Source organism: Myotis brandtii, unplaced genomic scaffold (genome assembly GCF_000412655.1).
Source record: "Myotis brandtii unplaced genomic scaffold, ASM41265v1 scaffold50, whole genome shotgun sequence".
Lineage (NCBI taxonomy): Eukaryota > Metazoa > Chordata > Mammalia > Chiroptera > Vespertilionidae > Myotis > Myotis brandtii.
Window position 1 is genome coordinate 1484499 of NW_005369061.1, and position 26282 is coordinate 1510780.

Here is a 26282-nt window from a genome sequence, read left to right on the forward strand (position 1 = left end):
CGGCTGCTGCTTCTGGGTGGTCCCCTCCCCACCCCCAGCCCCGGGCTGCTTGGCTGTGGGACGAGGGCCAGGATGGGTGAGTCTCCTGCTCCACCCCTGGCAGTACCTGAGGAAGGAGGCCGCCTTGCACGTGCGCAGAGACTTCCACCCCCGGGTCACCTGCGCCTGCCAGGAGCACCGGACCGGCACCGTGGGGTGAGTTGGAGACCCCAACTTAAAGACAGGAAGTCCCAGGAAACTTTGTAGTCAAAGCAAGGGGGCTCCATGGCACCCTCTACCAGCTAGATGGTTATTCCCTCTTTTGATGTCCTCGCATCTACCCCTTCGTTTCCAGCGAGGTTGTGGTGCTTCCCATGAGACTGGGGTGGCCAGAAAGGTGGCAGTTCAATTCCTGACACAGAGACGGGGGTGGTCCTCGGCTCAACTTCCACATACCACCCCTTTGAGCCCCAGGGTCGGGGGGGGGGGGGGGGGCTGTGCCTATACCTAAGGGAATACTAATAACAGTTGCCACTATGAATGTAGCAGCTACTGTGTGCCAGGAAGTGTGTTGGGTACTTCATCTTCTTTCAGTCACGCATCTTTTTTTTTTAAGTTACTTTTATTAAATGGAAAACACCATCACTTTTTTTTTTATTGCTTAAAGTATTACAAAGAATATTACATATGTCTCCTTCTTTCCCCCCCCCTTAAACACCATCACTTTTAAAGATGGACCCTGATTTCAGAGGTATTAAAATTTATATGTGTGTGTGTGGGGGGGGGGGTATGTTTCAGAATATAGAACATTTATCTCATATTACATATGTCTCCTTCTTTTCCCCCCCCTTAAACACCATCACTTTTAAAGATGTACCCTGATTTCAGAGGTATTAAAATCTATATGTGTGGTGTGTGTGTGGGGGGGGTATGTTTCAGAATATAGAACATTTATCTCATTTTAACCTTCACAACAACCCAATAAAAGATATTCTTTTTTTATTTTATTAAAGTTATTGGGGTGATATGAGTCAACAGGGACATATAGGTTTTAGGTGTGGGTTTCAATGTTACAAGATCTGTGTATTGCACCATGTGTTCACTACCCAAAAAAAATATATTCTGAATCTCCACTTAAATGTTGAAACTGAGACAGAGAGAGACCAAGTAATTTGTCCTAAGTCACACAGCTAGTAAGTGTGAGAGCTGGGATTCAAATTTATGTCTTTTTGATACTAAAGCACAAAACACTCCTAGCGGGTACCTCTGTCCAGAAAGCTGCCTAGGAGGCCTGGTGTCTACTGGCAACTGCAGTCTGGGTGCGACTACCTTTGTAGACCTCTTAGGTTGCATTGGGACTCCCTAGAGTGAAAGAACTAGTGCCCACTCCTCTTGCCTCCTCTTGTGTCCAGCAGATTTAAGATCTCCAAGGTCATTGTGGTGGGGGACCTGTCGGTGGGGAAGACTTGTCTCATTAATAGGTAAGAGGGTGCTGGAGCTGAACGGGGTTGGGCTGGGCAGGGTAGGGCCAGGCCTAGCCAGAGGGGCTGGGCTAAGGGCCAGAGCCTCTGGTGCCCCCTCAGGTTCTGCAAAGACACCTTCGATAAGAACTACAAGGCCACCATTGGAGTGGACTTTGAGATGGAACGATTTGAGGTGTTGGGCATCCCCTTCAGTCTGCAGCTGTGAGTGCTTCTTCCTCTCTACCTCTTCCAGCCGTTTCTTCCTCTGGCGCTTACACCCCTCCTACGCCCCTGTCCCCATACCTCTGTGTCACCCCTCCTCCCTCCTAGCTGGGATACCGCTGGACAGGAGAGATTCAAATGCATTGCATCAACCTACTACCGAGGAGCTCAAGGTAAGGGGCTGGGTGAAGTGGGGGAGGAGGCTGCTTCTAACCGAGGGCTGTGGAAATGAGCCAGTAGCGTCTCCTTACCAACCTGGGACTGTTTCTGCCACTCTCGCAGCCATCATCATTGTCTTCAACCTGAATGATGTGGCTACCCTGGAACATACCAAGTATGTGGGGGTGCTGACATATGTGGGGCTCTGGGAAGAGAGGGTTCCGAGAGAAGAAAAGAGGGGTGGTCAGGGGCATGGTAGGGAAGGAAGGAACACATCGAGGAGCAGAGGATAATTGAGCATATGAGTGTCAGTGGCAGGAGCCTGCCCACCTCATCTCTTGCTGTCCACCATCTGTGGCAGGCAGTGGCTAGCTGATGCACTCAAGGAGAACGACCCTTCCAGCGTGCTTCTCTTCCTTGTGGGTTCCAAGAAGGACCTGAGTGTGAGTGTGCCCGTGGGGGACCTTCCCAACTTGGTGAGGGAACCCTCCGCATCTGACTCTGACTTTCCCTCAGACTCCTGCTCAGTATGTGCTAATGGAGCGAGACGCACTCAAGGTGGCCCAAGAGATGAAGGCGGAGTACTGGGCAGTCTCGTCTCTCACTGGTGAGTAAGGGGCGTCAGGCCTTCTGCGTGGCATTCCTGCCTACCTTGCCTCTCGCTCCTACAACTCCAGCTGTGCCCAGGGAACCCAGGCTGGAACTGCCCCTGAGCACCCACCTGTTCCTTGTGTCAGGTGAGAATGTCCGGGAATTCTTTTTCCGTGTGGCGGCACTGACCTTCGAGGCCAACGTGCTGGCTGAGCTGGAGAAATCAGGGGCCCGGCGCATCGGGGATGTTGTCCGTGAGTTCCCACCTGGATGAGGGTGGCAGAAAGCATGGGGAGCCTCCATAGTAAAACAGTCACTGTGACTGTGACTGTGACTCTAGGTAAGGACCCTCCTCCTTGGGCGATCCACAGCCCAGGAGACTCCTGGGCAGAGCCAGGTCCAAACTTTCACTGCGGTCCCCTCCTTTAGCTTTGACCAGGCACTGCCAGCCCAACCCCGGCTTTGTAAACCTGGCTCTGCTCCACCCACAGAAAGCATGGGGAGCCTCCAATCCCTGCGTCACTTATTTCCCACTCTTCTTCAGGCATCAACAGTGATGACAACAACCTCTACCTAACTGCCAACAAGAAGAAGCCCACATGTTGCTTGTGAGGGACTGCCCAGCCCTGGGGCACTGTGCCACTTTGACTTGCCCGGAACTCTCTCCCTCTGGCTCTGCTCCACCCACCCTATGACAATTCCAGCTCCAATCCCTGCGTCACTTATTTCCCACTTATCTTCAGGCATCAACAGTGATGACAACAACCTCTACCTAACTGCCAACAAGAAGAAGCCCACATGTTGCTTGTGAGGGACTGCCCAGCCCTGGGGCACTGTGCCACTTTGACTTGCCCGGAACTCTCTCCCTGGACATCTGCACTGACTGTTATTCCAAACCAAAGAGCTGCTGGTTGGTGGCAGTACCCCCAGAGGGGTAGTTGGGACCATGCTAGTCACTTCCTGTCCCTGGGCACCTTACCAAAGACTGGATGCCCCCTCGATCCAGGGACTCCCCAGGGTGCCCAGTGGTGGGGAAGTGGTCCCTACCGCTTTTGCTCAACATGCTGGGCCTTTGGGGTATGAGGATGCTAAATGATCCGAGCCTCACACTGTGCCTTATGCATTAAAATCTCTGTTATTAGCAGCCTGGGGGTTGAAGTCCTTTGTTGGGGATGAGGGAAACGGAACGGGCAGGGCTGTATGGTGATCTTGGGACTGGAGCCTCCTGCTGGGATGCTGGACATCTCTGGCCCCTGGGCAAGCCTCAGGCAGGCTGGGAGCTCAAGGACCATGTTTGGGGGGGCAGGGCTGCACTCTCACTGGGTGAGATCTGAATTGTTGGCTTTGAGAGCCCTTTCCTTTAGTCCTTTCCCCCAAAATGTGTCCTCCTACTTGGTGCTTATACCCAAATTTCCACCACTGGATAATATTCTTTCCTTCCTTCTCTCTTCTTTTGCCTCTTCCTGGCTTCCCTTTTATTTATTTTGTTAATCCTCACCCGAGGATATTTCTCCATTGATTTTTAGATAAAGTGGGAGGGGGGAAAACAAAGCGAGAAACATCAATGTGAGAGAAACACATCAATTGGTTGCCTCCCCCACACGCTCCCACCAGGGTGGAGGATGGAGCCTTCAACTGAGGTACATGCCCTTGACTGGAATCGAACCCAGGACCCCTCAATCTGAGGGCTGACACTCTAACCACTGAGCAAAACTAGCTAGGGCCCGGCCTTCCCTTTATTATTATTTTTTATATTTTTTTTATTGGATTCAGAGAGGAAGGGAGAGGGAGAGAGAGAAACATCAATGATGAGAAAGAATCATTGATCTGCTGCCTCCTGCACGCCTCCTACTGGGGATAGAGCCCGCAACCCAGGCATGTGCCTTTGGCCGGAATCAAACCCGGGACCTGTCAGTTCACAGACTGACGCTCTATCCACTGAACCAAACTGGCTAGGGCCCACCTTCCCTTTAAAAAATGCTTCTCTGAGGGGAACACAGTGAGAAGTGATTGAGATTTTGATACTTTTTGGATTGACCATAAGGCCCAGGGAGGTAGGGCCTTGGCTATTATTCAGAAGATATGTTATCTAATACCTAACTATATTAGGGGTATAAACATAAAATTATGAGTGGTACCTTTTTACATCTTAAGACATGACTAAAGAACTAAACTGAATAAAAAATAAGATGTGTATTTTTCCCTCTTCAAAACAAAAGAGACATACATGCATGACCTGCACTTGAATCCTCACTTGCCTCCTCTTGTGTCCTCTTAGGGCACTCAGGCAGATCACTTATCCTCTGTGCCTGAATTTCTTCATCTATAAAATGAGGCTAATAATACTGATGAGGTTTCTTGGGTGAAATAAGATAAGACACTACCAAATACATAGTAAGAGCTCAAAAACCTCAGCTATCGTAAGTATACAGGAAGAGTGACCAAGAACCAGGCTCATTGTTGACATCTGACCCAGAGCTATACATCAGTTGGAAGCATCTCAGACATCTGGACCAACAATGGAGGGACACGTGTGGCCTGGTGCCATCCTGGGAAACCATGGAGGGTCAAGATGAGAATACAGATCCTGGCCCCCAGTCAGCAAGTGCTCTGTCCGTTCTATGCCTGCTTTCATTCTTCCCCAGCTCTGTTCTGGGAGGGACTTTTTTTGCACACACCCCTTTTGCCCTGATTTCCCCATCCCCGTCTGTCCCTAGAACTGGAGGTTCTGGGCGGTGGTCCGATCCAGTCATGTTGCTGGGTCTGGAGGAAAGTGAAGGTTGGCATCATGAAGAGCAGCAGCAGGAGGGGCCCTTGGTTTCTCTGGAGAAAACAAAGTTTAAATACCATCCATTCCTTTCCATCCTTTGAGGCATAACCTCACTTTGGAGCCTGATGCCAAGAAAAATTGAGGGGCGTGATGTGTGGAATGCCGGTTATAGGGCTCTAACATTCTTTCACATTCTCCTGGAATTGTTTTTTGTTTATCTTTGCGCCCTCATAGGACTGCACTTATCAACCCTTTCCTTGCACAGAGCTTGTTACTCTGTGTGTGTGTGTGTGTGTGTGTGTGTGTGTGTAGTCTGCACCACAATACTGTTGTGGAGTGTTTGTGCTGAGTAAAATGTGGGGAGCAGGGGTATGGTTCTGTATTCTGGGTAGCCTCTGCGAGGGGTGTGTGCATATTGTATCAGTCTGTGTGTGGTGAGTAGATTTTGTTATGTGTGCTATATGTGTGATACAAGCATGCGCAATGTGCATGCTATCCTTAGGGTGGGAGGGGTGTATGGTGGAGGGATGTGTGCAGTAGGTTACAATGAATACAGTGGATCCTGCTCCCAGCACTGGGCAAGCCTATGGAGACACAGGTTGCGTGACTGAAATAAGATAAAGCACCAACACATAGGAAGAGCTCAAAGCCCTTAACTATTATGATAATTTGGGGGGGGGGGGAACTGACCAAGGCCCTGCCTTTTGTTAAGATCTTTATTGGGCAGTATTTCTCTGGGTCGGGGTGCCTCATGGGGCCGGAAGGGAATGCTGGTAAGAAGCTCTGGCGGTGGGCGCCACCTTGGGGTGGGATCGGACATCCAGTCCTCATCCGAGGACTCTGCTGGCGGAGAGAGCGAGTGATCCTGGCCTCCCGCCAGGCCAGGAGGAACCCCAGGAGAGCCGGGATGGGGGGGTGAGGTGGGAAGCTGTCCCTACCCAGGCCGCGGGGAGAGGGTCACGTGCAGGTTGGGGGCGGGGCCAAGGGCCGCGGCGAGGTTCGGAAGGGACTGGGAGGGGCCAGGAGCCGTGCGAAGTGTAAGTCGAGAGAATGGACGGGGCGGGGCTAGGGGCGGGGCTAAAGTCTGGGTGGGGGCAGGAAAGAGTTAAGAGCTGGGGGTAGATCTGGAGAGGAACTAGGATGGGCCTGAGCGGCCTAGCTAAGGTTTGGGCCTGAGACTAAAGGTGAGGTACTAAGGTTAAAGTGGAACAAAGGGGGAAGAGCCCTGCAGGTGCTGGGGTGCCCCGGATGAAGAGCGTGGCTGAAGCTTAGACTTGGGCTGAGAAGACATCGCAGCTTAGAACGGGGCCGGAAAGGTGGGTGGAGGGGTGGGACCAGCATGAGGCAGAGCTGAGGGCTCCAAGGGGGCGAAGCTGACATTGGGGTTCACGGTTGGCTCGGCCCAGCTGAGGTTCAGAGTCTGGTAGAGAGGAAGAACTGGGCCGAGAGCGATGTGGGTGAGGACGACAATGACCATTGAAAGGTGGACTGAGAAAGAGACTGAGGACAATGCCAACACCTGGGATGATAGCAGCAGTGGTAAGGCGAGGGCGGGGCAGCAGATCAGGGGAGGGCTGGCCCGAGGACCTAGTGAGCCTGACAAAGGAGGCGGGGCTAAGGGCCGGCTGGGGCGGGGCTAGAGCCTGGGGGCGGGCTCACGGCGAGCCGCGGACCAATGATGGAGGACTGGAGTCCCGAGGGCCTGGGAATGACCTCCGGGTCCGGCTGGAGCGGGAGCTGTCACTCCTGTTAGTAGGGCCAGGAGCCTTCGCTGTTCAGCAGCCCAGGGCCCGGACAGTAGCCCAATTAGTGCGGGGCCTGGCTGGAGCCCATGGTTCAGCATCCACCCTGTCGCCGGGGCTTGGGCGGACGGTTCTGTTGACTCTGAGGGCAAGGAATCTGGTGGCTCCGAGCGTGACGTCACAATCGCCTACAGACGTGGGCGGGGCCGGGGGCTTTCCTAGGAGACGCGTGCACACTGTGCGTGCCTTGCTCCCTCCTCTTCCCTCCTTCCCTTCCTTGTTATTTCCTCCCCTTTCTTTCTCCCTCTCGCCTTCCCTCCCTACCTCCCTCATTCATCTACTCCAGTGTCCAACCTGGAATCCCACCGCCTGTGCTGCCAGGGCGGGGGGAGCTCCTCGCCCGCAGGACTGGGAGGATTTTGTACAAATGAGCATCACCTGTGAGTTTTGAGAGGCTTCTGTACAAATGAACATCACCTGTGAGTTTTGAGTTAGGTCCCTGCGCCCTGATTAATGTCCTATGGAGAAAGAGGCCACACACCTCCCTCTTTCTTTTAAGCCATTACCTTCCTCATTCATTATGAAGCCCCCCCCTCCCAACCCCATGTCTAACCTCAGTCACTTCTGCTGCAGGAGCTCTGGACTGCTGCTTCGGCGGGAGCTCCCTCGTTCTGCCTGTGAAACGAGAGAGCAGATTGCCTTCCTCAGATTTGAGGAGTTACTAAATCCCACCCCTTGGCAAACACTTATGATTGTCAGGGCTTAGAGCAGTGGTTCTCAACCTTGGCTGCACGTTAGAATCACCTGGGAATCTTTTTAAAATCCTAATTTCTGGGCCTCATCCTCTGGAAATTCTGTTTGTTACTAATGTTGTGGACCCACCCCATAACAAAGAAACAGAATTTCCAGAAGATGAAGCCCAGAAATCAGGATTTTAAAAAGATTCCCAGGTGATTCTAATGTTCAGCCAAGGTTGAGAACCACTGGCTTAGATGAAGTTAGTGGAACCTGCATATAGACCTTTAAAAAAAAAACATTGAATACAATAGTAATTAAAAAAAATTTTATTTCAGAGGAAGGGAGAGGGAGAGATAGAAACATTAATGATGAGAGAGAATAATTGAATAGCTGCCTCTTGCACACCCCCTACTGGGGATTGAGTTCTCAGCCCATATATGTGCTCTAAAGGGGAATGACCTTTTGGTTCATAGGTTCATGCTCACCCACTGAGCCACACCAGCTGGGCTCATGTATTTTTTTCAATCAACCAATATTTACTGAGTATTTTCTTTTTCTCTAAATCCTCAAGAATACGCTTATTGATTTTATTTTAGAGGAAGAGGGAGGGAGCAAGAGATAAATATTGATAGGAAAAACATTGATTTGTTGTTCCACTTATTTATGCATTCATTGGTTGACTCTTGTATGTGCCCTGACCAGGGATTGAACCCGCAATTTTGGCCTATCAGGACAATGCTCTAATCAACTGAGCTACCCAGCTAGGGCTTCCTGAGTACATTCTATGTCCCAGGACCTATAGAAGCAGAAACAGATGAAATACGGCTCTTGTTCTCAAGTTGCCATATATGCATGAGGTACCCTTGCAGGGTAAAGGGGAATAAGACATGTGACCAATTCTACTTTGATAGCATTGTTCTTTCCAAAATGAGCAGGCATTTTGGGTAGTGGGAGTCAGGAGAGAAGGAATGGAGAAGGGAATGGATGAGTGGGAGGAGCTGGTGGTTGAGAAAGGAACCAGGGCCCTGGTCCTGGGGTGGGGACATGATAAGGACATCATCTTGAAGGCAGTAGAATGCTATTAAAGAAGAGGAACATGGCAGACCAGTTGGCACCTAGAAAACTCACGTTGCTGCATTGTGAGGACTGGATGAGGGTAGTGAGACAGGAGGTGGGGAGGCCGGGCAGGAGGCTACTGCAGTTGTCTTGGTGAGAGATAATGAGGGTGTGAACCAAGACAGAGGTAGATGTGGGAGCAGATAGGCATGACAAGACTTGGTCATCAAGTTGGTATAGAAGTGAGGGAAAGGGTGACTCCTAGATTTCTAGCTGTGGTGTCTATTGCTCTCTGAAATGGAAGATACAAAAGGGGGTGGTTCATGGAGTTTAGGAAGAAGATGGTAGGTTCATGTGGGACATATTGGTCTAAGACAGTGATGGCGAACCTGTGACACGCGTGTCAGAGGTGACATGCGAACTCATTTTTTTGGTTGATTTTTCTTTGTTAAATGGCATTTAAATACATAAAATAAATATTAAAAATATGTCTTTTTTTACTATGGTTGCAAATATCAAAAAATTTCTATATGTGACACGGCACCAGAGTTAAGTTAGGGTTTTACAAAATGCTGACACGCCGAGCTCAAAAGGTTCGCCATCACTGGACTAGAGCATGCAGAAAAAAGAGATTCATTGGTTAAGAGGGTCAAGTGAGATAAGACGAAAAGAAGGCCACTGGGTTTGGCTATTGGGAAATTGTTGACAGCCTTTGCCTGGGCTAATGTGATAGAGAGGCCGGGGTGGCTGCCATGTGTAGGTGGCTGGAATGGAGACAGAGGTGAAGATTCTGAGCTCGCTGAAGGTAGGGTCTGTGCCTCCTCTGGTGTCTAGTGAAGCTATCCAATATGTCTGTTAAATGAGTAAATAAACTTGGATTGGAAAGGAGGAGGAGTGGGATACGTAGTGCTAGAGGGAGAAACAGGGTTCATAGAGTGCTTTGTTTAAAGTTGTTCAGAGACTATAGGGGGGAAACAAACCATTAAATAAGGAGAAGATCAAAATTCTGGCTGGGACCTAGAGTTCAGGTGCTTTGGGCAGGAGGAAGAAGGGAAGCTTCCCCAGGTTGGAGGAGAGTTGATGAGGGTGGGAGCAGCCACAGATAAGGCTGGTGAAATGATCTGCTGGGAGGAACAGCAGCAGGAAAGGAGTTTCCAGGGAAGTGCTGTGGAAAGCAGAAGGAGCTGACCAGGGAACTGTAAAAAGATGACCAAGTGCCACTGAAGGCTCAGTTGAAGTCCCCAAGAAATCAGCTTCCTTTTCTAAAAATATATTTTTTATTGATTTCAGAGAGGAAGGGAGAGGGAGAGGGAGAAAGAAACAGCAATGATGAGAGAGAATCATTGATTGGCTGTCTCCTGCACGCCCCCACCCTGGGAGTCAAACCCACAACCTGGACATATGCCCTGACCAGGAATAGAACTGTGACCTCCTGGTTCATAGGTTGATGCTCCACCACTGAGCCACCACACTGGCTGGGCCCAGCTTCCTTTCTTAAGCAGAACTCAGCTCCTGATGCCCCAAAGGACAAACTAATTGTGGGAAGTAGGGAAGTGCAGGCTCTGCCCTGTGGTTGTTGATGCAGCTGCTGTCCCAGTTGGAGTTCTGCTGGTGGACAACTTCTGACCCAGCTCCACCCACCCTATGACAATTCCTGAAACTCCTTCCTTGTCTAGATTGGCTCACTCCTATTGTTTCTCCAGATTCAGTTCCTGTTAAGCTTCTTTCAAGATTTTCCTAATCTCACCCTACACCAAGCATGTCAAACTCGCAGCCCGCAGGCCACATGAGTTTGACATGCTTGCCCTACACCTTCACTGTCTCAGTAGGTGCCCTTGTTCTCTGCTTCCACAGTCCTCCTTCCCACCATTTCCCTCACTGTCAGTGTCTGCATCACACCACAGTTAGGAACTGTTCCACATACTGCCCCTGCGTTTCTCTTCTCAAACCCTCTCCCAGCCCCTTGAAAGCAGGGACTGTTTTTGTAAATCTGCATCTTGGATGCAGCTGGTGCTGGACACCTGTGGCATCTCAGAAAATGTTTGACGAATGAATGGCATGGGGAGGGGATGCTGTCTGTGGCCACTCTGTTCTCTCTCAGATGTAAACAGGTTACCCAGCTGGGAAAGAGGACATCTGCTGGCTGGTGTGGCGTCTAGCACTGATGCATCTATCTTCTCTTCTGAAGGTGGGTCCAGGGGAATCTGGCTCCAGAGGCCCCACCACCCCTAACGTGGGAAAGCTGACACCTGGTGGTGGGCAGAAGGGAGGGGAGTGTTTGTTCCTGAAGGGGTTACCAGCCCCACCCCCACTCCACCCCCTACTCATGCCAGAGAGGGCCCCTTTCTGGAGACCACAATCACCCCTTTGTATAACACTTTATGGTGCACAAATATCTTTGAACTGAGTCCTCACAACAACCCTGTATAATAGGTTACCACCATCCCTATTTTAAAAATTAATTTATTGATTTTAGAGAGGGAGGGAAGGAGAAACATTGATTTGCTGTTCCACTTATCTATATACTCATTGGTTGCTGATGGGATTGAACCCGAAACCTTGTGCAGATCTTGGTATATCAGGATGATGCTCTAACCAACTGAGCTACCTGGCCAGGGTGCCATCATCCCCATTTTGTGGGCAGAAAAATGAAGACTTAGAAAAGCAAAGTGACTGGTCCTTAGTAACCCCCCTTGTGACAGAGCCAACACTTGGACTCAGGCCTGACTTCAAGAACACTTGCCACTGTGCTGCCCTTTGCCCTAGTCCAGCAGTGCTGAAGCAAGCTGAGGGTGTGGTGCTATTCCCAAGTCCTGCTCACATCCTTATGAAGAAAGGACATGAGGAGAGGAAGCAGACAGGGAGGCCACCAAATGGGTCAAGCGTATATGGGGGACCTGGGACCCTCGCAGCCTGGTAGAGGGAAGGGAAGGGAGGAATGTGGGGCAAGGCTCAGAGCACGCTACCGTCTACTCATCTCTCAAGTATTTAAGGCCACTTGGACTAACACAGCCCCAGCTGGGGTTTTATGAGATCTTGCCCCAGTTCCACACCTTGTAGGGGCTGGATAAAGGTGCAATCCTCCTGGCCTGTTTGGCGGGGAGTTAGCCAGCCATGGCACCCCATGCCAGACTGCTATGGAAGTCATTGGTGTTCATCCACTTCTCCCTCCCAAGGTGGGTGGTCAGAGTCCAGGGGAGACCTGCAGGAAGGTGCTTTGTCCTCTCTGCCTTGATGTGTGAGGCCCTGGGCACATGGAGGCATTTCATGGGCTTACCTTTTGGAGAGTGGCCGGAGGGGGGACCCATTGGTAGACTGGAGTCTTAGGCAGGGTCGGAGATGAGGCAGTGCGGGTAGAGGCTGGGAGACTCCAGTGTGTGTCCAGGACTTGCATTCCGTTGAGTAAAAGAGGTGGGAACCTTTCTCCAGGGCTTCCCCTTAATCCCAATTCTTACCCCAGCAGCATCTCCCCCGTTCCCTGGCAAAGTGGACATGGTATGTGTGCTGCCTACAAGGGGTAGAAGGACTCAGGTTGGGAGTGGGTTGTTCAAGTCTGTGGGCTCCAAGGACTGGGGAGAGAGAATGGAGGGGGAGTGGGAATTTGATGGTTCAAGAGCAGGGAAAGAATCCAGGGTGAGCATGGGAAAGGGGAGAGATGTGAGAAGAGTGCCTGGAGAGAGGAGGAGCCTGGAGGAGAGAAGAGGAAAAAGGCAGGCCCAGAGTCAGGAGAAGCAAAGGGGCATGACATGTGGTAGGATAGACCTTAGCTCCTGTCCAGGCATGAGCCACCATGCTGTGGCGGTCCTTGGGGCCGGCATGGCGTGAGAGGCTTTGAGGGGTGGGATGAAGGCCTCCTGGGCCTGTGCAGGGCAGGCATAGGAGCTGGGGATGCTGTGTTGCTGGCTCTAATCACTGGGGACTCTGAAGTGGCACTCCTCAGTCTGCCACGGCAAGAGGGCTGTCCCCTATGAGGCACCCTGTGGAGTGAGGTAGCTGACAGTGGGAGCCAGTGGAGGGAGGGCTCCAGGAAGGCAGGCTCCATGGAAGGCAGGGGAGGGGAAGAGGCAGGTGTCACAGGACAGCAAGGGGGCTTTGGTGAGGGCCTTGGTGAGACATTTTCCTGGGAGCATGCAGGGGGCAGACAGATCCATGCAGTGGGTTGGGGAAAGCCCACTGGTGAGACCTGGAGTTACTACTGGACTGAATGACTACTATGAAGTAGAAGCAGCTGCCTGCGGGTGTGTGTGTGGGGGGGGGGAGGTTGGGGGCAGGTGAATTTGGTGAAGCATATAGACTGAGCTGTGGAAGGAGAGACCCACAGATGTGCTGCTACCGCTACCCCTGTATGACCCAGACTCTGACCCCTTAGGCGAATTCAAGGACACTGACAGGTGCTGCTGGAATCACAAGCAGTGCACTGGGCATATCATCCACCCCTTCACCTCTGACTGTGATCACTACAACCTGCACCTGCACTCTCTCAGCCACTGTGACTGTGACTGTGACTGTGACTCTAGGTAAGGACCCTCCTCCTTGGGCGATCCACAGCCCAGGAGACTCCTGGGCAGAGCCAGGTCCAAACTTTCACTGCGGTCCCCTCCTTTAGCTTTGACCAGGCACTGCCAGCCCAACCCCGGCTTTGTAAACTTGGCTCTGCTCCAAGAGCAATGGGGAGGAGGACTTTTGGCAGCCTGGGCTGAGCTGCAGTTACTACTCAGAAAGCCCACTGTCCTCCAGGCTCCTGGCTCTGGGCCCCTGGGGAGTCCTGGAGGTGTGGGAGCCAGGCTGAGTTCCGTGTGGCAGGGTGAAGGACTGCTCAGAGAAGACAAATAGCAGCATCTCCCAAGATGCAGGCCCAACCTGTTCCCGAGATGTGGGCCCAACCTGTTTCGACATCGTCCAGACCCCTTGCTTTGAGCACATCCCCGAGGAAGAGTATGTGGAGCGGTACTGGTATGGCTGGTGAGTGCTGGCAGGCTGACGGGGGCACTGCAGGGCAATCGCCCCCACTCTTTGTCAACCTTCTCTTTCCCTCCCTCCCTCCCAGGTGCAAAAGCTTCAGGCCTGTCTCTGTGGCAGTGATCCACCATCCCCTCCACCACGAATTTAGAGATGACCTAAATGAAGAAGAGGAAGAGGAGGAAGAAAGCAAGCCTCCCATCCCGACCCAGGTGGGGCCCACCGCCACCACACCCAAGGACAAAGGCATAGAAATGGGCACGATCATGGGCACAACAGACTCGGCGGCTCCCATTACCATCTGGCGCTCTGAGAGTCCCATAGGGAAGTCCCAGGGCAGCAAGGTTATCAAGAAGGCCAAGAAGAAAAAGGAAAAAGAGAAAGATGAGGAGGATACAGATGAGAAGGCAAAGATGAAGAAAAAAGTCAAGAAGGGCAAGTTGACTAAAAAGAAAAGCCCAGTTAAATCAGAACCTTCACCTCCAGACTTGAGCAGATCATTAAGCCCAAGGGAGCTGTTCAGGCTGTCAGAATCCAGCCCAGAGAGCCGGGAAGACCTGGAGAGTGAGGACAGTTACAACGACCCCAGGCAGGAGGAGCCCTCCAGTGAGGATATTGTAGAGTCATCGCCCAGAAAGAGAGATAAGAACACGGTCCAGGCCAAGAAACTTGGAGCAAAACCCTCTCCAATCAAGAAGATGAACAAGAGGAAATCCCCCCCAGTATCCAGCCCCAATCTCAGTTGAGGCCGGGCGACCAGGTGAAGAATAAATGCCATCCAGCCTGTCGCAAACCCCCTGCTGCTCTTCTCTCCCTCTAACTTGGCTGCTGCTGGGGGGCGGGGGTGGGCTCTGGGCATAGCTGGAGCGAAGGGGCTAGGGGCCTGTGGGGGTTTCTAAAGGGCAGTCCATCTGCCAAGAGGAAGTCCATGGGAAGGTAGGTGGGAGGGCAGGGAGGGGCACTGTAACAGCCTGTTTCTCTGTAACATCCTAGGCCCAGGGCAGAAGAGCACATCTGGGTGAGGAGGGAAGGAGGCTTCCCATCTATGGGGAGGCTGGTCTGTGTTAAGTCCACTCTGGGACAGGCGGGATTATCTGTAACGATACCCCTAATAAACTGAACCTTTTAACCTCTGCCACTGTGCCTGCCCTTCCCCTCTTTTAAGTGGCCCTGGAGAAGGTGCTGGTAGCACCAAAGGGAACATGATCTTACCAGCTCTGTGGACCTGCTCCTACAATGCCCCTCTAGACCTTTTGTGCTAAAGGGAACTGAACTGAGTTCCCTACTAAAGGCCAACCCCTCCCCTTCTCCCCGCAACTCTTGCCAAAAGCCAGAGATCTTAAATGAAGAAAAAGCAAGGAAGGGCCTTGGCCAGTGTAGCTCAATTGGTTGAGTGTCATTCCATGCACTGAGAGATCACCAGTTTGATTCCCCGTCAGGGCACATGCCAGGTTGCAGGCTCATCCCCAGTGGGGTAGTGCAGGAGGCAGCTGATTGATGTTTCTCCCTTTTTCCCTCTCCCTCTCTCATTTAAAAAAAAAAAAAAAGGCAAAGAAGGGAGCTCACCAAGTTTGGGCAGCAGTGGCTTTTTTTTTACTTCTTTGCTGAGCCTCAAGCAGAGGAAAAGGAGTAGGAAAGCCTCACTTTCCCAGCCCTGACTCACAGAGCTATGAGACAAAACCTTTGGGAAGAAACACAGGGAGATCAGAATCCAGAATAAAAGAGGCTGTGGGGCTGGGGAAAGGACCAAGGCCTGGGAACTAGCCTGCAACAGCCCAGCTCCCTTTTCCAGGGCCAGTGTTTGTGGGTAGCAGGCAAGCGTGGGCCCATCTTGGGTCAGACACACTTAACTGGTGTAGAAGTACTGCCAGACATTCAGGCCCAGCTGGCAAAAAGGGAAGAGATGTGCAGGGGCTCAGGGTGGCCTTTCTCAACTGTGCCCAAGAAGTCCACAGGTGCTCCTCGACTTACGATGGGTTTACGTCCAGATAAACCCACTGTAAGTTGGAAATATCGTTAGATCGAAAATGCACTTAACACACCTGAACAACTTAGCCCAGTCTACTTTAAACGTGCTCAGAATACTTACACCAGCCTACAGTTGGGAAAAGCATCTAGTACAAGCATGTCAAAGTCAAAGGCTAACACGGGCCACATAAAGAGGCATGCGGCCCGTGGGCCTCGAGTTTGACATGCTTAATCTAGCACGATGAACACTGTTGTTTACCCTGGTGACTGCTTGCCTGCCTGGGGGCTGCAGCTCACTGCTGCCGCTGCCCAGCATCAGGCAGCATCAGGAGAGTATCCTACTGCCTATCACTGGCCTGGGAAAAGAGCAAAACTCAAAATGTGAAGTACAGTTTCTACTGCAAGTGTATAGCTTTTGCACGACTGTAAAGTCAAGAAATCTTAAGTGGAATCATTATTAAGTTGGGGACCATATGTAGGAGGCACAGTGGCTGGCAGTGGCTGTGTGTGAGTGGAAGTAATAGCAGCTAACATTTACCGAGGCCTTATGAGGTCCCAGGCATTGGGCCAAGCACTTCACACATTCTTTCTATCTGTCCTCACAGATGCTCTGATGAGGTAGGTATCACCATCTCCTTTACAGACAAGCAGACTTAGAGATAACAGGAGTGCGCTCAAGGTCATAGGACTGGGAAGTGGAACAGGAATGTGATATCAGGCAATCTGGTGCAGAAGCCACCTGCTTCTCGGAGTAACTTGCCTTTCTGATGGCCTGGAAGAAGGAGTCGGAAGCCCTCAGAGCTCCAAACACTGCTTTGAAAGCCACCCCTCAAGAACCAGAGAGGGAGAGAGAGGCTTTGTCAAGTGCTCTGTAGAAACACTGTTTATTCAAATGACAGGCAGGAAGCAGCGGTGGCAGCAGGTGGGTGAGGGTGGCCAGGAGGGGGCTGGGCAGGTTAGCACTGCAACCCTTTGTCCCCTACAATCCCGCTTTGATAGCCACCAAGTTGTTGGCATGAAGGTCAGAAATACTTCCCGTCCTCTTCCTCCTGCCCCAAACTGAATAAATAGCATCTGTCTCCCCACAGGAGCTGGGGGAGACTCATGTGCTGAGCTTGCTGCCCGGTCCCAGCCCAGAGTCAGGTAAGGGCAGAAGCTCAAAATGGCTTGTAGGGAAGTAGAATACAAAACTGTTCCACTCTCATCTTCCTCTTCTTCCTCCCTGCCACACTCCCTTCCCAGCCTGGTCCCAGGAGAGGTGGTCGGTGAGGGCCGGGAATGGGAGAATTGTCGCCTAGCGTACACTGAGCTCAAGTTCGAAAGGCCATCCAGCCTGTCACCTACCCAGGCTGACCACCAAAGAGAACGTCACTTCACGCCACTTTATGGACAGAAAAGGAGGGGCAGGGAAGGAGGCAGGCATCTCCCAGCCTCAGAGGTAACCAGAGTCCTGGGAGCAGGCCCCCTACCGATCCATCTCGTCCAAGAGCGGGGTGGCATCGCCAGCAATAGACATGGGGGTGCTTTCAATCATAGGGCTGGGGGACGGCCGAGGTGTCAGCCGCTGCTTCTGTTTCCGCCGCTCAGCCTCCTTCTCCTGAAGCCACTGCTCCGCCATCTTCCCCCAGTCGATGGCTGCGTGGCTGTTGGACCTGGAAGAGGGAAGGGGCCTTTCAGATTGGAACACTAGAAGGCTCAACAATCATTGATGAACATCCACCCTTGCAGAAATCGACTTCATACCTATGGTCAGTAGCTGTGGCCAACTGCCACACTGCCCTCTTCTGTTATCTCCCAGAATGCAGTCCTCATGGGAACATCACCTGGGTCATGGCTCTCAGAAGGTCCAGAGCACCTGCCTATGCTAAGCCCCTTGGCCTCTTGACAGCACCTGCCCTTACTAATAACCTGCTCCATGCCACCACCCATATACTTACTTTGGCTGTTGCTGCCGTTGCCGAGAGCTGGAGGAGGGCTGGGGCTGGGCCTGGGCAGACTGTGGGGTGGTGCTGGCCTGTAGCTGGTGGTACTGTGGTGTGGTGATGGGCTGGCTTGGGGTTGTGTAGGAGTAGCTGGGGGTCATTAGTGGTGTGGCCACTGGCTGCTGGGCTGGCGTTGGGAACACCTGGAGAAGAGTGAACAGTTAAATGGGGATGGGTTTGGGGCATACTTAGGGTTCCCATGAATTTCTGCAAAGCTTTCCAGTTGACCCTCTCCTGAGCAGATAGGGAGGCCAATGGAATGGGACCAGGCACAATAGGGCCTCTGGTCCTGACTAGTTGAGGATTCTAGTGGCTTGAGGGTTCCAAAGATCCCAAGAACTCTGCAGAAAGATCAGACCTTCTCTTATTCCCTTTCCCCCTCAAATGGGCCTGAGGAAAAGGATCATCTGTTGTAGATAAGACCCATCTGTGCATAAAGGTGGGCACTGCCAGCAGCCAGTCTATGGACACAGGTTGGTAAAGGATGACTGTTCCCTTTCATTTTTCCCCACCCTCCACAAAGAGCTTCCCCTCCAAGCCACGTACGTGGTAAGCGCTACTGCCCCCTCCACTGCCACCATAGCCATACTGGCTGGAGGCCCACTGGGCTGGGGTGGCATTAGGGTTCTGTCCTTGGCCTGTCACAGCAGCAATGGCACTGAACATCTGTGAGGTCATGTTCTGGGGCAAGGCATTCACAGCCCGTGTCAGATCTGTAAGCACAAAGAGGTGGAAGAGGGCACATTAGAGGTGAAAGTCCTAGCTTTGTCCCTCTGAGTCACAGTCCTGGGCGGGAGCTCCTTACCTGCAAGGTTGAGGTTAGCTGGAGTAGCATTGATAGAAGCAGGTGTCCGGGTCCTGCTGCTGCTACTGGGAGTGATTCCTACAGGAAATAGGCAGAGTCAGTTATGTTTCTGGTTTCATAATTCAGGGAACTGAAGGAGGTACTGAGAAAAATTAAGCGACATAGGCAAAGTGGATGGAGGAACTTCCTGATGCTAGGACAGTGATGGCGAACCTATGACACGCGAACTCATTTTTATGGTTGACTTTTCTTTGTTAAATGGCATTTAAATATATAAAATAAATATCAAAAATATAAACCTTTGTTTTACTATGGTTGCAAATATCAAAAAAGTTCTTTTTTAAAAAAATATATTTTATTGATTTTTTACAGAGAGGAAGGGAGAGGGATAGAGAGTTAGAAACATCGATGAGAGAGAAACATCGATCAGCTGCCTCTTGCACACCCCCTCCTGGGGATGTGCCCACAACCAAGGTACATGCCCTTGACCGGAATCGAACCTGGGACCCTTCAGTCCGCAGGCCGACGCTCTATCCACTGAGCCAAACTGATTAGTGCATCAAAAAATTTCTATATGTGACACGGCACCAGAGTTAAGTTAGGGTTTTTCAAAATGCTGACACGCTGAGCTCAAAAGGTTCGCCATCACTGTGCTAGGAGGTTGGAGTAGAAGGAAGAGAGCTGCAATGACAGCCTGTACCTCACCCCCTTCCACAGAAGGCTAGTTAGTGATACCGTGATTCAGAGCCAAGGTATCCCTCCAGCCACAGCCCTGAAGTCAGAGAGCACAACTCACCCGGTACAGGATCCTGGTAATGATCCTTAAACCATCTGAAAAGTCCATTCACAGTTGGGAAGATTTGGCCCCGGTACCGGAATCCTTCTGGAGTCACCGTTACATACTCTATCCTGGGATTTTGGAAGGAAATACGCATCAGATACCACTTGGGGCCAGCCGTGAGAACGTGGCCAGAACAGATCTCCACCATGTGAAGTAGTCACACTGGGTGCTAGGGGAAAGAAGAGATGAAAGAGCCGGTCTCTGACCCTGACTTTGGGGAGGTGAGGTGTGCGGAGCAGAGTACAGGCTGCCAGAGGAAGACTTCGGGGGCTGGGCCACCATCCTTGGCCACCATGTGATGGCAGCACCCTGCAGGTGAGGGTGAAACTGAAGCCGCAGACAGTCAGGGTTGGAAGAGGTCTCCCAGGGGAGCAAAACACAATTCCCCATGAACTGGAATCTGGAAGTGCTTCTGGAAGGTGGTTAGTCTGCCTTTATTCCACACTGTACAGACCTGAGCGTGGATAAGAGGATGGGCTCTGGGTTCATACCCAGTTCTAGTTCCAGTTTGTCTCTGCTACTCATCACCTAAATGACTGTGCAAAGTTACTAAATACAAATCTTAGCTTCATTTGTAAAACGAGTATAACAGCACTTAAACCTATAGGGTGGGAGTGAAGAATAAATGAGACAGTGCATGTAAAGCACTTATCACACAACACCTAAAATAGCCGTGTGCTCAAAAAAGGACAGCTGTCAACAGACAATGCTAAGTATGACAAAGTTCTCATTTATATTAAACTGAAAGCTATTTCCTAAATTGTCTACTCAAGTGTTCCTTTGGCAACACAAGGAGTCTGTGCCCCTTTCCACAAGAAGTTATCACATTGCCTCTGCTCCTGGTTAAAGGTCCTGTTTGCTCAACTGTCCTCATGGGACAGTTTCCAACCCAAAGATCCCTGGCGGTGAACTCCTGAAAACATGATAAGTCAGAAAAGGCTTCTCAGAAATGAGCACAATATTTCAGTTGTGCCCAAGACAATGCAGGGTCCAGAGTCCAGAGCTTCTTGTCATCTGGCTGCTGAGTCCCTTACTAATATTGCCTGTGCTGTGCATCACGTATAGGCATAGGGATGACGGCAGAAATGCACAGGCCTTGGCTAAGGGCCGAAGGGAGGATGGGGGAGTAGAGAAGGCTGATATGAGCACTAGAGAGTCCCAGATTAAAGAATACCTAGGAAGGCCAGCTGGTCAGACAGAAAGGAAGCAGAGCAGGTCAATGGTAGGGAGAAGAGACGCTCTCCTGACCTAGCCCTCCTGTGTGGGGAGAAGTCAGCACACCATAGCAACAGCAAGTCACTGTGTGCAGAAGCCCTGGCTAGGGTGAAGCAGACAGTGAAAAGGAGAGACCAGTGTGCTGGCCCCATCTTGGACAGCCAGGTGGATGGAGCATCTGAAGATTTCCATCACTCCTTGGGAGGGCGAGAAGAGGCAAAGGGTTGAGAAAAGCATTTCTTAGTGAATCTTTGCCTTTTGCCTCTAAATCATCATCCTCTTACCCCACCTCCAACCTCCGCCTCTATTCTAAACAGATAAAAGGCAGTCAGGCAGAACCAGAGAGAGGACTACTCCAGGGCCTCTGTCTCCCCGGCTAGCCTGTCTGTGGACCCCAGCGGCAGCACCTTCTCAGCACCAGTGCTCACCTGGGTTTACCCCGGGGCTGGTATCCCAGTAGGAACTTGCCGGGCAGTTCCTTGCAGGCACAGATGAAATAAGGGATGAAGGTGGGCTTCTCCTTCTTAGTTTTGATGAGCAGCTCCTCTAATTTCTGGGGGTAGAATGAGGGGGAGAGGTTGGGATAACAGCATGCTTGGTAGACAATGTCTGGCGCATACATGTACACCTCCTTCACCAGCTGAGGGACCCCTACAACTGAAGGGAAATCATACATTCTTAAGTGACTGGGTGATGTCTTCCCTCAAGGGGCCCTGGGCTCACCTTACGGTCCCCACCGCTGCACTCCTGATAATACTTGTGGTTCAGAAGGTCCCGGGCAAAGGATGCCATGGGCTGAACATAGCGGGCAACAATCTCATCCAAGTCTTCAAATTCCTGTGGGAAGAAGGTAAAGGCCCATGTATCATATCCAGATCTGAGAAGCCTGGCCCTTTATCAAATCTACTCAGAATAAAACTCCTGGGAGGGGGTGAACTTCCCAGTCCTGCTGCAGCCTCACTCCATTGCAAAACCTCTTCAATTTATCCATCTGAGTTGTGCTCAAATTTAAAGCTTTCAAGGCACAAAATCATTTAAACTTTGATTTTCCCTGGTGCTTGGGAACAACAGGGAACTTCATGAAATTTCACTCCATTGAAGAAAGGACAGAGAAATCTGATGTGTGTGCACATGCATGTGCCTGCATGTATTTTCTCCTCTTCTTCCACTGGCTCTCTTTAGGTAGTCTACTTTATTTTATTATTATTTTTAAAACATATTTTTACTGATTTCAGAAAGGAAGGGAGAGAAATAGATATCAATGATGAGAAAGAATCACTGATCAGCTGCCTCCTGCATGCCCCACACTGGGGACTGAGCCTGAAACCCTGGCATGTGCCCTGACCGGGAATGGAACAGTGACCTCTGATTCATAGGTCAACACAACCACTGAGCCATGCCGGCTGAGCTTTAGGTAGTCTATTTTAAAATTTGGAGGACAGGGACGAGGGGCAAATATACAAAATTAATATCAAATGACTTATTTCACAACCAACCTCCTATTTGGTGTTCTATGTAGCTAAAATAAATGCATGTAATGCATACAAGTTACTAGTGTTAGGTGAAGTGGCCAGAAATGGCTTATTTCTGAGGCAGGCGTGGGGATGGGAAGTGAGTGGGGGCTGGCTCTCACCTCACTGTTGATCCACAGGGTGGCTCCCAGGCTGAAGGCATTTTCCTTGCCCTCTTCCCGCACGTCCACATGCTGGTAGATGCCGTCACTGACCTTCCAGGTCACTGTCAGGTGATTTTCGCCCTTGCTGCTTGGTCGGATGATAACATCTCCCTGGTCCATAGTCTCCATCATCTTTTCTGCTTGTTTGAAATTTATATTATGGAAGGATGGATGTGCAATTACCCGCTTGATATATGCTGAAGAGGGCAGGAAAGAAGTACAGATCAGGTGATGGAACTGGGAACCAATAGCAATGGGACAAACCATGGCTTAACTTCTGGCCCCCTATTGAGTTCTGAGACACTCTCACACTCTCTGGGCCTGGACTTTCTGATGTAAAGATGTGTTCACCTGGGTTCCTAGGGTACTGACAGGAGTCACATGCATTAGCAAAGAAAATGTGACCCAAGAAAACCCTGGTTTCCAGCCCTGCCAATGACTCCCTTTTGATGCCTCTGGGCCTCAGCACCTCCAAGCTGAGCACTCACTCCCATCAGGAGGCTGAGCAAGGGGAACTGCCATTAGCACGTGCATCCTGGAGAGAGCGAGCTGCCAAGACCTCGGTCCACAGGCGTGGTGGGCACTCACTGGTCCGTTGTTGTTTCCGCTTCATGTCCTCCTCCTGCTTGTGGTCTGCTGCTTCAGCATCAAAGTCATAGTAGGTGTCCTTGGGCAGTTTCCACTCGTTGTTCCTGTCCATGAGGTCTGAGGTGCGGCAGGTCAGGTCTGCGCTAAACTTCTCGATGTCAATCTTCATGATGCGGCAGTGAACAGTCATTCCCACCTAGATCCACAGAACATGTGAGCTGGAAGGGACAAAGATGATCTAGCCCGATGCCCTATTTTACAAATCAAAGTTCAGGCAGAAAGATGAAGTGACTTGCCCAAAGACAGCCACCTACTGAATAGCAGATGAGTTCAGGGTTGAGTCTGATCTGCAGACTACTGGCTGTGTCTTGTAGATGCCTCTTACTCTATTTTTTTTTTTTTATATTTTATTGATTTTTTACAGAGAAGAAGGGAGAGGGATAGAGAGTTAGAAACATCGATGAGAGAGATCGATCAGCTGCCTCCTGCACACCCCCCAGTAGGGACGTGCCCACAACCAAGGTACATGCCCTTGACCGGAATCGAACCTAGGACCCTTCAGTCCGCAGGCCGATGCTCTATCCACTGAGCCAAACCGGTTCGGCAATGCCTCTTACTCTAGACAGGAAAACCACCTGGAGTCTACTGGGGTCTAGCCTGTTACTGGCACTATTCCCTTCTCCCTTAAAGTTGCCTTGTTACTGCTCCTAGGAGGTGGTCAAAGTCTGGCTGCCCTTTTTGGAGGGGAAGGAAAATAAGAGCTGGTTTTTAGACTTTATCCTTGGCTTGATTGAACCCATCTGTCTAAACAGTGGCAAAAGCCAGTCACTCTGCACAGCTCTCCTTTTGAAACTCTCCCTAGCCTCATTTATCAGGAACAGAGTCTTTGCCCAGCCTCCCCAAGCCCACAGTTCTCGGGTTCACAACACTTAGAACCAGAGAATTGGCAGATCCAGGACCAGCCATGTTACAGACTGAGTAATCCTGGAAAAGGCACTTGAATTTCTCTTAAAAGGGAAGGAAACAGTCCTTCCCCATCAGGCGGTGAGATTAGAGACAACATATGTAAAAGTCAAGTGCTGGTGCCTAGTGTGTATATACATAATTAACGGCAGGAGAATACTAGAACCGAAAGGGAACTTGGCTTTGTGTCTCGCAGCTTTTAATGCTGGGCCCTGCTTCCTGCCCCTTGGACTAAATCACAGCTTCCCACACAGGAAGCAAGGGCCCTCTCCCAAAGGGCTGGCAACTTGAAGTTTCACAAGGCAGTGAACAAAAGCACTCAAATGCTTCTTGCCCTGGCTTCTTTCAGCTAGTTATAAATCCCTCTGAAATTCTCTCCCTACCAGCAGCCACTGGGAACACAGCCTAACTTCTGGTGTGAACATCCCAATGTTAACGAGAGCCCAATTTAGGCAACTGAAAATTGATGCCTTTGCCTAGTCATTCATCTACCTTCACTCGCTCCTCTGGCCGCTTTACCACTTTGTCACTGAGGAATTTGGTGGGGATGAAGCCGGTTACACCATTGTCTAGCCGTGTTTTGACACCAATAGCCTGGCCTGGGCATGAACCGCTGTCGAAGTGGTTCCAGACCTAAAGAGGGCATCAGGAGAGAAGCTTGATCATTAAGATTCTGGAGATGACACATTCAGAAGAGCTGCCAAGGGTGTTATAATTTATTTTACCACTGACATCTGGTACCGTGGTCTGAAAACACAATGAGTTAGCCACCTCCTACCAACATAAAATGTGAAGTTCCCCAATGTTATTTGACTTATAACTCATGTTTGGCACCACTGGCCATCAAATCAATCTTTTATGTTAACCTAACCTATACATTCTTCTAGCTGAAACGGAGACCCCTCTCTCCCATTTTGTTCTGACCTCATGGGCATGAGAAACATCAATGTCAGTCTCCTTAGAACTCATTTCAATGAACCAGTTGCCCCTTGGCTTTCTATACATTCTGGACAAATCCCAACAGCTTCTTTTATTGGGTAAATTGGAAAATGGTCTTTTATAGTCTGCCTAACATTTGAAGACCCAGAAAAAGCTTTCAGGGTGGCTTTAATGAGTTCTGACCATGAAAAAAGGCAGATGATGTCTAGAAGAATGTGGGAAAAATTAAAAATGTGTTTGGAGAACAAAAAAAATGAAAGGGAGTCTCTAACTAGCATAGGGACACTGCAGGGAAGAAATGCATGTCCTCATATCTCTAATCTGGTTGAGCTAGATGCCCAGAGAATGGGAAACAGGATTCAGGGCTGAGCCAGAGTAGAAAAAAGCATATAGATAATTTCTGACTAGCATATGGAGGGACTTCATGTTAGACCTGTGTATGTTCCAGTCCTCTTCCTTCTTCGTGTATTCATTTGGTAAAGCATTATCTGAACACTCCCGCTTTCCTATTCCTTTTGAGGGCACTAAGACCATCAACTCAAAGAAATTCAGTGACCATGGTAACACTGCAGCACATACCTCACTTAGTTCGGGGAAATTGTCCTGCTGACAGAAGGGGCACTGCCATAGCCCTGTCTCATCGTTTCGGATTGCCTGGTCGTAGCTCTCACCCTGTGGACGCCTATGGGCAATGCCAGTGACATTGCAGATGATGAGCTTTCCTGGAGGAAGGGGTGAGAACAGGGAAGAACAGGGAGCACAGGTTGTGAGAACTGAAGAGGCAACTTCTTCCCACCACCTTTTAATGACAGAACACTTGTCTTATAGCATCTGAACTGATTTCTCTTGCATCTTTGAAAAGGGAGGTCTTCCCTTGATTTGATGACATGGGAAAATGAGGCTTTTAAAAGTGAATTCATAAGATTCCACAGCAGGTTAAAAACATGTGACCCTGAACTCAGCTTTGACTTCCAGTCTAGTGCTCTACAATCTTTTTTAAAAATATGTTTATTGATTTTTTTTTTAAGAGAGGAAGGGAGAGGGAGAGAGAAACATTGATCAGCTGCCTCTTGCACACCCCCTACTGGGATTAAGCCCACAACCCAGGCACATGCCCTGAACGGGAATGAAACTGGTGACTGTTTAGTGCATGGGATGATGCTCAACCAACTGAGCTGCACTGGCCAGGATAGGGCTCTATAATCTTTCTGAAAGCTTCCCTGGTATAGTAAAAACCTGCCTCATTCTGTTGGAATCATTGTTTGATTTACATGTGTACAGTAAGCACATATTCCTCACCCCTACATATCCTCCTCCACTTAAAAACAGATCCAGAATTTACCAATGTAGAAGGTCTCTGGTGTTTCTTTGGTTAACATATTGAAGATTTCCTCTGTGTTGGGAGAGCGGTAGGCTGTCCGGAGGTCCTTATACCGACAACTCAGCTCTGCCCGGATGTCGTACAGGGTGATGTGTTTATCACCATATCCCTAGGGAAGAAGCCCATTATTAAGAAGAGCCTTGCACCTGTTCCCCAACCTGAGCCTGAGTCTTTCAATGAAAGGAGTAGGCTAGGTGGTTCCTGTCAGGGCTTCTCTTTCCCCTAAGACAGTGTTCGGCAAACTCA

At 50.5% G+C, this 26282-nt stretch overlaps 3 protein-coding genes across 5 annotated transcripts in view; 2 read left to right on the forward strand and 1 right to left on the reverse strand.

The window, feature by feature from the left end:
• Window positions 1–4: 4 nt before the first annotated feature.
• Window positions 5–3558, forward strand: RAB34 (RAB34, member RAS oncogene family; the record flags this gene model as incomplete). Its single annotated transcript, XM_014548210.1, has 10 exons — window positions 5–195; window positions 1395–1460; window positions 1563–1664; window positions 1773–1837; window positions 1947–1998; window positions 2185–2266; window positions 2340–2430; window positions 2561–2668; window positions 2959–3081; window positions 3281–3558. Coding segments are annotated over 9 exons (825 nt in total), but the record flags the coding sequence as incomplete, so codon positions are not given.
• Window positions 3559–6379: 2821 nt separating this feature from the next.
• Window positions 6380–14813, forward strand: PROCA1 (protein interacting with cyclin A1). 3 transcript variants are annotated; one of them, XM_014548223.1, is made up of 5 exons: window positions 6380–6723; window positions 10822–10908; window positions 13075–13237; window positions 13524–13682; window positions 13768–14813. In XM_014548223.1, the coding sequence occupies exons 1-5, from the start codon at window positions 6636–6638 to the stop codon at window positions 14423–14425; spliced, it is 1155 nt and encodes a 384-aa protein (XP_014403709.1). In that variant the 5' UTR covers window positions 6380–6635; the 3' UTR covers window positions 14426–14813. The 3 variants fall into 3 exon arrangements, with proteins under 3 accessions (XP_014403709.1, XP_005876954.1, XP_014403710.1); XM_005876892.2 differs by having other exon boundaries at window positions 13090–13237; XM_014548224.1 differs by lacking the exon at window positions 13524–13682.
• A 1694-nt stretch (window positions 14814–16507) lies between these two features.
• The window catches only part of SUPT6H (SPT6 homolog, histone chaperone), a 33875-nt gene continuing 24100 nt past the window's right edge, over window positions 16508–26282 (reverse strand). The window contains exons 26-37 of the mRNA XM_005876894.2: window positions 25998–26145; window positions 25235–25377; window positions 24209–24349; window positions 22754–22949; window positions 22124–22362; window positions 21214–21327; window positions 20919–21043; window positions 19231–19343; window positions 18435–18512; window positions 18176–18342; window positions 17585–17772; window positions 16508–17299 (exon numbers count right to left, since the gene is read on the reverse strand). Coding sequence (XP_005876956.1) covers window positions 17113–17299; window positions 17585–17772; window positions 18176–18342; window positions 18435–18512; window positions 19231–19343; window positions 20919–21043; window positions 21214–21327; window positions 22124–22362; window positions 22754–22949; window positions 24209–24349; window positions 25235–25377; window positions 25998–26145 — 1839 coding nt within the window. The 3' untranslated portion in view covers window positions 16508–17112. The remainder of the gene's footprint in view (window positions 17300–17584; window positions 17773–18175; window positions 18343–18434; window positions 18513–19230; window positions 19344–20918; window positions 21044–21213; window positions 21328–22123; window positions 22363–22753; window positions 22950–24208; window positions 24350–25234; window positions 25378–25997; window positions 26146–26282) is intronic.

Bases quoted from the DNA above. Each gene is read 5' to 3' on its own strand.
- PROCA1 (XM_014548223.1), top strand. From the start codon at position 6,636: ATGTGGGTGAGGACGACAATGACCATTGAAAGGTGGACTGAGAAAGAG. The intron at 6,724-10,821 runs GTAAGGCGAGGG...GTTCTCTCTCAG, and splicing joins CTGGGATGATAGCAGCAGTG to ATGTAAACAGGTTACCCAGC. The intron at 13,238-13,523 runs GTAAGGACCCTC...TCCGTGTGGCAG, and splicing joins GACTGTGACTGTGACTCTAG to GGTGAAGGACTGCTCAGAGA.